The following is a 10,917-nucleotide window of genomic DNA, read 5'->3' as shown; positions in this document are numbered from 1 at the left end:
TGGGATTGGCATGCAGGTAACTTGCAACTTTCACACATTTAACTTGAGCACAATCTGCTTTATGGGCTGGGCGGTGGAATTAAAAAGGGGGTGCGGGCATCCTGGGTAGGGAAACTTTGGCAATCCCACCAACCATTGCACCCAATGCAGTGCACTGTAGTCACTACACACAATTCTAGCTTTATGTACCATACCTAGAACATAACCCCCACTTAAGTTGAGAGTCGCCTCTACTTGACTTATGCATGGATTTGGAGAGGGTTGTGTGCTTGTTTCATTTTACGTGAGCCACCGTGAACCTTTATGTAAATTGAAAGCCATTCTCGGAATAAATCAAGATGAGGCAGTTTTTGAAACCATATTCCACCACATAACTTGGTGCATATGTTTCCAAGTCAACTCATCTCCCCAAGTTGCTCCACACATGCTCAGGGACACTGCGGTTTCTTAAAAACCATATGCTGCCTTGTAAAAGTGTGTTGATTAAGCATTGATCTGACTGGCCTAGTTCTGCCTCTCCTGGCAGCAAACTATCCCTTGGGGGGGGTCTCCTCTTAGGCAAGAGGCCTTTGCCTCCTCTTCTCCCTGGCTGAAACAACACTATTCGCTATAAAGCGACCCTACTCGCCAGCTTCAGTTTTGAAGCAGTTTCGCAACAGGCAGGCGCTCGTGGGGAGTCAGTGTGGTGTGGTGGTTAAGAGCGGTAGTCTCGTAATCTGGGGAACCGGGTTTGATTCCCCGCTCCTCCACATGCAGCTGCTGGGTGACCTGGGTCACACTTCTTTGAAGTCTCTCAGCCCCACTCACCTCACAGAGTGTTTGTTGTGGGGGAGGAAGGGAAAGGAGAATGTTAGCTGCTTTGAGACTCCTTAGGGTAGTGATAAAGCGGGATATCAAATCCAAACTCTTCTTCTTCTCAAAGAAAAAGCGCTTTGCACATGCCTAGAAGCAATGCAGCGCAATATGCAGCAACAGCAGCAAAAAGTCAGCGACCCCTATTTCGGTGCGTTGTTTTTTTTTTATTATTATTAGAGTAAAGAAATCGAACGGGAAGAAAGACGCGTCTGCTGCGCCCTGCTCGACCCGGCTGCGCGCAATCCCGGCCGCGGCGCCTGCAGCGCGGAGCAATCGTGGCAAAGGCGGCCCTGCCCGGCCTGCCTCCCTCCCTCCCTCGCCGGCCCGCCCTCCCTGCCGCTTTGGGCGAGGGGCTGTCCCAAGCCGGCTTCCCCTTCCTTTCGGCGGTGACTGACAGAGATCGCAGCCAGTGCCCGCCCTGCGGAGGGGGGACTAACCCCAGCCTCTCCGGCGCAGCCCGGGAACCAACCTGGCGGCCACCTCCAGGGCAGGGCGAAGCGAGGCGAGCGGGGCTGGCGCGGCGCGCGGGCAGGGCAAGGCAGGGCCGGGCAGCGCGCGATGGGCGCCGCGGGACTCGAGGCGGAGACGCCGCCGCCGCCTCCGGAGCCCTGAGAGAGAGCGAGAGCGAGCGCCGCGCGGGAGGCGCCCCGGCCCAGGTAGCGGAGCCGGGCCCGGGGCGCGCCAAGAAGCGCACAGCCGGCGAGCGGAGCGCGGGGCGAGGGCGGGGGACGGAACAAAGGGCGGAGCTGGAGCCGGGACTCCTGGGTCCCTTCGGGGAGGAGGGGGTCTTGCAGGAAGCGGGAGCCGGGATTCCCTTTCGCAGGTCCCGGGGCTTTGGCGGCACCAGGACGCCTAGGTCCTCCCGAGGGAAGGAGGAGGAGGAGGCTCCGGTACTCGCCCGGGTCCCGTTAGTTCTCGCATTTGGGGTTGGGCTCCACCAGGCTTCCTAAGATCGGGGTGTTGGGGGGGGCGGCGGGAAGGTGGAGGTAGGACTCCTGGGTTCTTTTCAGAGGCCGGAGACAGGACTTCTGCGAGCGGGACCGGCTATAGTTCTCGCAGATTAGGAGCAGGACTGCTGGGTTTCCTTAGGAAGGGAGGTGCGAGGCTGGGCTCCTCGGTGCTCTTCGAGGGCAAGGGAAAGAACCTGCGCCCTCCGCCCAAGATGTTGTGGGGCTCCAGCTCACAGCCAAAATGGCCTGTGGTCAAGGGGGATGGGCGTCCCGGCCCCAGCAACCTCTGGAGGCCCTGCCGATTCTCCATCCCTTCCTTAGGGAGACACAGCGTGGAAGATTAGAAGCAGCACTCTTCTAGAAAGGAAGAGATAAAACTTCTTAGAATTAGGGCTGGGAGCCAGGACTCTTGGATTTATTTGCAGGGAAATGTAAGTGGGAATCTGATGTGCCAGGGCCAGGACTTATTGGTCCTCAGGAGACTTTTTCCTGGAACAGCCACGGGAGAATCCTGAGAGTCAGAATTCCTTGGGATCTCAGGGAGAGTGAGTTTTATAGGCTCAAGCTAGCCTCCTAAGCGGGTCTCCCACATGCTTGGCGAAATGGGATGGCAACAAAGAAAGGCAAGGGGATGTAGTCAAGGAACATAGCTCCATTGTTACATTTTAGGGGCGTATTGGGGGTGAGGGGTAGAATTCACTCCATCATCCCATCCAGTGGTAGGATTATGTGTGGCTGATCCATGGGTGCTCAACTCCAAAGGACTGCCCTATACGTTAGCAGTATGGCATATGTTGTGCATGACATGCAGATATGCATTGGTCCATACGCGCTTGTGAACTCTTACAAGGGACTTTTGTGGTGTGTCCATGGGGGGGGGGGGTGGATCTCCCTGACACACCCTGGCTGTGTGTTTAAACATCACCAGAATTGCTTCTTGCCTGTGGATTGAATCAGTTCATTCTTGGTGCATGGTGAGAAGTCCATTTTCCCACATCCCCTCCCATAGCACTATAGCTCAAGGTTCATCTGATGAAATAGATTGGCAGGAGATTCCAGACTGACCTGCCACAAAAAAGTACTTTACTTGAGGCACACACTTAACATATGTATTTTGCTGCTTCTTGCTTAGATGTCTTTAAAAAGAGATTAGGAAAAGAAAAAATGAATGGAGCATAGGCCCAGTTCATTGTAAGCTAAATGAGAGCATTGGGTTCAGATTCTGCAAGGCCTTTTCTATGTTCTGCAAACATCCCAAGCGGTTTCTTGGGGCAGCTGGGAAGCAGCGCATTACTCGGGAGGTGTGGCCCAGATGTGTGCATAACCCAAGTGCTTCACACGCACCCCAGCATCCTCTGAAACCTTGCAAGGGATTCTGGCACATGATTTCCAGACTTCCCATAGTCTTAGTGGATGAACCTTGTCAAAGAATCCCTAAGAATTGGTACCAGGCAGCTCACAGGGGTTTGGTGCGCTGAATGGACACATTTGAGTCGTGCCACATGGAGTTATCCAATGGAAGTGATTGGAATTAGATGCAGGAACCATAGAATTATGGAGTTGGAGGGTCCCTGAGAGGCTAACTAGTCCAAACCCCCTGCTTAGTGCAGAATCCGCAGTGAAGGAGAGCCCACTTTCTCCCTAGGGACGTCTTCCCAGAACTATGCATCTCTCGCTGTTAGGATGTCTCTCCTCCTGTTTAGCTGCTGCTTTGCAATTTCCACCTATTGGTTCTAGTCCTGCCCCCTGGAGTGACAGGACTGGCAAAAGGATGCCTGATGAGCTTCTGTCATTCATCTTCATGGGATGCTGTGACGACTGCTGGCTTTCCATTGGCTTGTGGACCCTTAAAAATCCTAGGAGGCTGCCTTAGACCAGGTCAGACTAGTTGCTAATCTAACGCAGGACTTGCTACTCCAACTGGCAGCAGCTCTCCAGGGCAGAAAGAAGTATTGCCTCCCCCCGCCCCCCACCCATCACCTACTCAATGATCATTATCCTTAAAATAACAAGAAACCCACTATGCTAGGAATTGAACTTGGGACCTTTCTACTCTGAGCTACCATGCCACCCTTAGGTCAGGCAAGGTCTGCCTAGCCCAGTACTCTTACTCCCAAGTAGTAGTGGTCTTAGGCAGAGATCATTTCTGTTTCCTGCTTCACTGGAGATCCTGAGGATTGAACCTGGGACATTCTGCAGACAAAGCCCATGAGCTGAGGCTCCTCCCATCTGGCCAGGCACTTTCAGAATGCTGAACTAAAGGGACCTTTGGTCTGGCCCAGGAAGGCAATTCACGTGCTCTTTATCTTTTTAAATAAAGTGTCAGTATATTATTCTCTTTGGCTCAGAGGCTCTGTAGATGACCTGTCGGCCGCGAGAGAGCAAGTAATTGTGCAGAAATGTGCATTCCAGGGCACGGTTACACCTGGAACATTTTAAAACAGTAGTGCTTTGATCTTCAGAGGCAAAGTACTGCATTATCCTGCCCTATCACTAGTTTTTGCTGTGACCTAGCTTTGAGAAGAGAACTACCACTTGCCCCGTGTTCCTAAGAGGGTGCTCTCATTCAGTGTGGAAAAAATGGATAGCTAGAAATTCCTTCCCCTCCCCACATGAAGATAAAACTCAGGTTTTCTCAAAAGAAATCCATTGGCAGCAGACACTGGAAGGATAAAAGGAAGCACTTTTTCATGCAATGGGTTCTTCATCTACAGCAGGGGTTCCCAAACTCTGGTCTGTGGCATGGCTGTGGATTTGTGGTCAGAAATGGGAGGCAGTGCAGTGAGTCATTGCCTTGAATATTTTCAAACTGTATTTTTATTGCTTCTTGCGTTTCTTACATTGTATTACAAGTTGAGTTCTGTGGAATTCGGGTTGCACTGCAGTAAAATAGGTATGAAATAAAAGAAGCAATAGAAACACAGTTTTTAAGAATCGTACAGCGTTTAGCACAGTGCATTACAGTTGCTACAGCCAGCAGAAAAATCATTAAGTGATCTGCCCTCCGAGACTCTTGGCAATTTGCAAGTGGTCCAGGGCTGGGGGTAAGTTTGGGGATGCTGGTGTATGGTCCTCCCTGCCACAAGATGGAGTGATGGCCACCAACCTGGGGGGCTTTAAAAGAGGATTAGATACATTTCTGGAGGAAGGGAGGGTCTATGAATGCCTGGTGTTCTGTCTACGTTTTATCTCCAGGCTGTGAGTGCTGATGTTTATGTGACCAAAATAAACCAGAAGAGGTCACCAGGCTCGGGGCGGGCGGAGAGACCCCAAAGTTTGTAGAAGTACCAAAAAAAAAAAAAAAGCATTTAGGGGGGAAAAGGGGCTTTAGGATCCTGACTGAGTTGGGGTAGAGGTTTGGGGGCAGAAGGAATGGCACAGAGTGTCTAGAATCCTGAAAAGCAGCACTCAGCACTGCAGCATTTTGCTGTAGGCCCCATTTTCTTTATTATTCTTTATTATTTATTAAATTTATATGCTGCCCTTCATCCAAAGATCTCAGGTTGGTTTGCAAGATAAAAATACAGGATTGAAGCACAAAATAAATAGGTAAAACAAAGCGATAACTCCCCCTCCCACAAACACGTGTAAAAGGTCATAGAAATATTTAAAAGGACATAGGCACTAATTGAATTCCAAACTCGTACTGACCCAATGCAACAGGGGCGCAGACAGTTCTCGGCAGCTTTGGGGTTGATCCCGTTCCTTACGAGCCTAATTTTCAGTGGTGTTTTGGCTTTATGTTTCAGGGAGGAGTCCTTTTGCTGCCGCATCATCACTTTGCCGGCGTTAAGGTAACATTTGCTGGCTGTCGGCCCTTATCACCCTTGTCCGGCTCACGGAGACGTGTGGATTGTCTCAACAGCCTCTTTTGACTGGCCCCAGTCGGCACCGGCCAGGGGATTGCTCCTTTGTGCTGAGGGGAAGGTTGGAGGGAAAATGGCCGCCACACAGGAAGTGCCTCCTCCGGCGCTGGGCCTCCATTTTTTGTACCCGTTAGAAGACACGCTGCCGCCGCGGGTAAAGATGGAGGAGCCTGGTCCGCCATGCCCCGAAGCAGGGTGGGAATGGGACGCCGCAGGAAAGGCCCCCCTCGTCGTCCAGGCTGGCACCATTAGCGATTTACTGAGGTGGGCGACCCCTCCTCAGGTGAGAAGCGACCCCATCCCGCAGCTGTGGGAGGTTCAGTGCCAGGAGATGGTGCAGACCCCCGTGGCAGTGCCGCCCCCGCCGCCTGCCTGGGGGAACCTCCAGCTCCCCGAGCTGGCGCCCGTGGATGACATCGAGGCCTACCTGTCATCCTTTGAGCGGGCGGCCGAAACCTGCCAGTGGCCGAGGGGTGACTGGGTGACCCGCCTCATGCCGGCCCTCAGCGGGAAAGGCCAGCCGCCCCACAACGGCCTGGACGCCAGGAGCAGCCGGGGTGACCACAGGAAGTCGAAGTCCTCCGGCCTGCGAGGGGAGGTCGGGCCCAGCGTGGAGATGCAGCGCCAGCGCTTCCGGCAGTTCCGCTACCAGGACTCGGAAGGCCCTCGGGAGGCTTGCCGGAGGCTGAGGGAGCTGTGTCGCCGCTGGCTGAAGCCCGAGAGCCGCACTAAGGAGCAGATCCTGGAGCTGCTGATCCTGGAGCAGTTCCTGACCATCTTGCCCCAGGAGATCCAGAACTGGGTGTGGGAGCGAGGCCCAGAGACGTGTGCCCAGGCGGTGGCACTAGTGGAAGGCTACCAGATGGGACGGCGAGAGGCCGGCATGTGGGAGCAACAGGTGAGGACGCTTTACGTCATGGTGACAGAGAGGTTTTATTTTGTGGACCACCCTGAGATCCTCCAATGAAGGGTGGTATAATAATGATGATGAGGAGGAGGAGGATGCTGATGGAACCTCCAGCCACAGTCCCCATAGCATCCTAGTTCCCCCAACAACATGTGCAGGAGTTTTCTCAAGAATCCATCAAGGCGTTCCTGTATAAAACCCTTAACCAAGTGTTCAGTGCTTCACATAAATAAAGAGAGACAAGTCCCTGCCCCAAGGGGTATACTGTCTAAAACAGTGGTTCCCAACCTTTTTTTTGGCCATGCCCCACCTAAGCATCTCTCAAATCCCCGTGACATATAATTCTTATTATTCAAAAAGTGAACTCCTATTCATGTGGAGGAAGCCTAAAAGGCCATTAACTGTTAGTAACTCATTCTCAAATTTCCCCCTTTAAAAATCAAAGGGCAGGAGGTGATCCACACCTGGTCTAAAATATTTGAAGGATAACAAGGGAAGACAATTGAGAAGGGGAATGTGCAGGCTGGTGTTCACTTGCTCTCAGAAGGGTATTGCAGAGCTGGAAAGGTACAGAAAAGGCCAACCTAAATGAGCAGAGGACTGAAGCATTTTCCTTGCGAGAAAAAGCTAAATAAAGCAAAAGGAGAGAAAGCTGTGCCCCCACGACAGCTCCCATCAGTGTCCAAGAGTCAGGAGTGACGGGAGCTGGTCTAGTGATAGCTGGAGGGTCACAGTTTCTTTCTTCCTGTACTTTAAAGGTGATGGGGGGGGGGGCCTTGAAGGAGGCCGTTTCCTTCCTAATGGCATGCTGTTGTCCCTCATGGCCAGGTTACAGTACGGGTGAAAGTGGAGCAGGTAAGCCCGCAAGAGATGATTCTGCCCGGAGCGCCATGGGAACCTCCTGCCCCACTGCTGCCCCATCTCGACTGCTTATCCTCGACAGAAGTAACACTAAACCAGCCTCCCCTCATCCCTGCTCTCAAGATGCCCTGCATCCCCAAACAGGAGCCCCGAGGACTTCAGGAAACAGGTAAGAAATACAGGAGGAGCCCCTGGTTTTAATGGAGGAGGCTTTGGGTGCAATGGGAGGTTCTGGGGATGTTTTCCTATGCCCAGAGACTGAAGGTTGCTGGACCCAGTCCTCTTGGTTTGTTTCAGTTTGTACTTGCCACAGCCTGGTGCCCTCCAGATGTTTTGGACTGTGGCTCTCATCAGCACCAGAAAGCAACTGGCCATGCAGGCAACCCACCTATAGTCTGGCTCATAAACATGTAGAGTCTGTATTAGCGATGGGGAAACTTTTTTAGCCTGAGTGCCACCGTACCTTCTGGACAACCTTTTGAGGGCTGCATGCCATTGGTGGGTGAAGACAGTGGCCAAATTGGGCAGAACAGCAATCAGGGGGGAATGGGTATAAATAAATTAATAATATTAATAATATTTTTTTACCTTTGTGCAGTAATCTGTTTGTGTACACACGCACCACACACCATCCTCCCATCTAGCCTAGGTACGGGCCTTAGCAGAGGTCAAGGACACACACTAGCCAGTCCAAAATCACTCAGGGAAGGGTGCAAAGCAGGACCAGAAGAGGGTGTGACTAGGGAGAGTGATCTGCAATGTAGGGTGCAAACACGGTGGGGGAAACCTTGGGCCTTGTGGGTGATGCTGGACTCCCAGTTCCCCTCACCACTGGCCATGCTGCCTGAGGCTGATGGGAGTTGGAGTCCAAGGAAGTCAGGGGGGTTCCACAGGTTCTCCATCCCTGCCCTACAGCACCCCAGACACGCAGGCTGCTTCCCTGTTTGAATAGTTTTACATTCCTCCAAAGGCTTAGCCCGCTTCCCTGTGGTTTCCACTCATTTGGCACTGCAGACAAGATGCACCCATTACTTTGTGTGGTGATTTAATTTCTAGATCCCAGATGAGGGAGGGTGAATTCTGAAGAACAGCCATGCTAGTAGCTGTGCGCAAAGAGCATTTCAGCTTGACGTCCCTGAAATGCAAAAAGCGAGATGTGAAGTGGGGACAGTGATATATTTGTGTCTTGAGATGAACGGATGCCAACAATAACAGCAACATTTATGGGGACCAGGAAATAGGAACAGCCCCTAATAAAGAGGGACAGTAAGAGTGCTTGCATTTTGCTTTCCCGATGCCAGAGACAGGTTGCCAGCCTGGCTCTGTAGGTGGCAGACAGCGTCGTGGCAAAGTGTGACAATGCCCTTCTCTTTTTCTTATCCCAGCAGGTGCCCTGATGGTAAACGGGAGCCGAGAGGAGAACCCTCTGCAAGGAGGTGCCATGGAAGTGGAGCCTCCCAGGGCGTTTCCGTCCGGGAATTCCCAGGAGAACGTGGCGGCTGAAAACCATGGCGGCGAGAGAGCCAGCCAGCCTCGCGAAGAGAGGTGCGGTGAAACGGGAGAGAATCCGGCTGCGCGCCCCGTCCCCAGCGGAGCCTCCCACCCGGCAGGAAAGCCCCTCCACCGGTGCTCAGAATGCGGGAAAACGTTCAGCCGCAACTCGCACCTGCTCACCCACCAGAGAATCCACACGGGGGAAAAGCCCCACCAGTGCCCCCAGTGCGGCAAGTGCTTCGGCCACACCTCCCAGCTGACCCGGCACCAGAGGACCCACGCCTCGGAAAGACCCTTCCGCTGCGCCCAGTGCAGCCGGAGCTTTTACCAGAGCTCGGAGCTGACCAGGCACCGAGCGTCCCACGCCAGGGAACGCCCTTACGGGTGCAGCCAGTGCGGCAAGAAGTTCCGCTGGAGCTCCGACCTCATCCGCCACCAGATCACCCACACGGGAGAGAGACCGTACAAATGCCCCGAGTGCGGGAAGAAGTTTGGGCAGAACTCGCACCTCGTTCGGCATCGGAGAACCCACACGACTTAGCGGAAGATCTTCCCCCGACGGAAGGAAACCCGAATTGCCCTGCGCCGAGAGTTCACCGGGGGCCAAAGCGTGGACTGTGCTCACCGCCAAGTTTGGTGCCGTTGTGGGCCAGATGACTGGTGTCCCTTCAGCTTGACGTCTGCAGATCATTATCTGTCAGGGATGGCTTAGTTAGAATGAATTCTATTTACGTGCAAAGCGGGAGGGACAGTGTGGCTGGTTTCCAGATCCCATTTTGTGTCTCACCAGAAGCTCCACAGCACAACCAGACTGAGCGGTCCAAGAAGATGCCCAGTCTTGCTTGGCTTGGCTTCTTGAACCGATAACATTGTGGTGGCACCAGCTGAATGTCTCTTCTCTCTCTCTCTCTCTCTCTCTCTCTCTCTCGTCTCTCTCAAGTTTTCTCTTTTTTATAGGAAAGGCGATAGATCTTCTAGTCCTCTAGACAGGTTTATTGTTACATAACACAGCCTGTATTTCCGTATGCCAAGATCATACCTTTGTAGCAAAACAAAAGCAATGTATTTTTTAGAGAAGACGGTCCATTCTGTATTTGGGGAAGCGGGGAATCTTCAGAACAGTGGAGATCCCTCTTGGGGAAGCTGCTCTGGTACAGTACTTCGTTTTTTTCTGGGTGGTGGTGGAAATTACAGCTTTGATAAACAGGAGAGTTGTCAACACAGGGTTTCACTGGTACGGGAGTACACAAAGAGGAGGTGACAGTGACGGCACTGAGAATCTGGGTGTCTGGACGTTCTGGTAACAGGAGCTCTCCCCTGCCTCAAATGCTTGGGATTGGCAGCTGGCATTCAAAGGGCCCCACAGGCTTTCCACCTGGCCCTCAGCGTTGCCCCCCTGTCCCAGAGAAACGCCATCCCTTGCTACTTGCACACCTTGGCCTTTTCCTCCAATGTAGCAAAGGGCTCTTCATGTTCTGTGCAACAGAGGATTTTCCAAAGCTATTAACTTGCTTGACTCGTTTGTGAGCTCCCTTGTGTGAGTCAAAACACATGTAAATAGGAGTCTGAACAGGTGACGTGCGTAAGGAAAGCATCCCTGCCAAGGCCTCTGCTTGCTGTTCACACTCTGGGGTTACAGAAAGAGCCCTTTGCTGGTGAGGATGAGCCAGTGGGATGAGGCCAATGCTGCCAGCCCTTCAGTCCTTTCTTAGCATCGCCCTGTTGAAAATGAGGGACTGTGAGTATGAAGGGCCACAAGAGGGAGGAAAAGGGAAACTCCAAAAATCTCTTCCTGAAACCTCTTGAGTTACTGCCATCTTCAGAGTGCTGCAAAGCCCACAATTCCCATTCATGATTCTAGTACAGTATAGTATCTTCCAAACCTGGCTCTCCAGCTGTTTTTGGACTACAGTTCCCATCACTCCTGACCACTTGTCCTGCTTGCTAGGGATGATGGGAGTTGTGGTTCATCCGAAGCAGGAGA

General features: G+C 52.7%; 1 protein-coding gene across 2 annotated transcripts; it reads left to right on the top strand.

The window, feature by feature from the left end:
* Positions 1-1,319: 1,319 nt before the first annotated feature.
* LOC310830630 (uncharacterized protein) lies at positions 1,320-10,142 on the top strand. Of its 2 annotated transcripts, XM_083710427.1 has the most exons (4): positions 1,320-1,511; positions 5,555-6,569; positions 7,407-7,608; positions 8,825-10,142. In XM_083710427.1, the coding sequence occupies exons 2-4, from the start codon at positions 5,745-5,747 to the stop codon at positions 9,472-9,474; spliced, it is 1,677 nt and encodes a 558-aa protein (XP_083566553.1). In that variant the 5' UTR covers positions 1,320-1,511; positions 5,555-5,744; the 3' UTR covers positions 9,475-10,142. The 2 variants fall into 2 exon arrangements, with proteins under 2 accessions (XP_083566553.1, XP_083566554.1); XM_083710428.1 differs by lacking the exon at positions 1,320-1,511 and having other exon boundaries at positions 5,315-6,569.
* Positions 10,143-10,917: the final 775 nt, after the last annotated feature.

This window comes from Podarcis gaigeae (assembly GCF_964106915.1).
Source record: "Podarcis gaigeae genome assembly, chromosome: 13".
NCBI lineage: Eukaryota > Metazoa > Chordata > Lepidosauria > Squamata > Lacertidae > Podarcis > Podarcis gaigeae.
Note: the sequence above shows the minus strand (reverse complement) of the source record. Positions and strands in the feature narration are given on the sequence as shown.

Coding starts and splice junctions, on each gene's coding strand:
- LOC310830630 (XM_083710427.1), top strand. CDS start 5,745: ATGGCCGCCACACAGGAAGTGCCTCCTCCGGCGCTGGGCCTCCATTTT. Junction 6,570..7,406: donor CCGGCATGTGGGAGCAACAG/GTGAGGACGCTT, acceptor CCTCATGGCCAG/GTTACAGTACGGGTGAAAGT. Junction 7,609..8,824: donor CCGAGGACTTCAGGAAACAG/GTAAGAAATACA, acceptor TTCTTATCCCAG/CAGGTGCCCTGATGGTAAAC.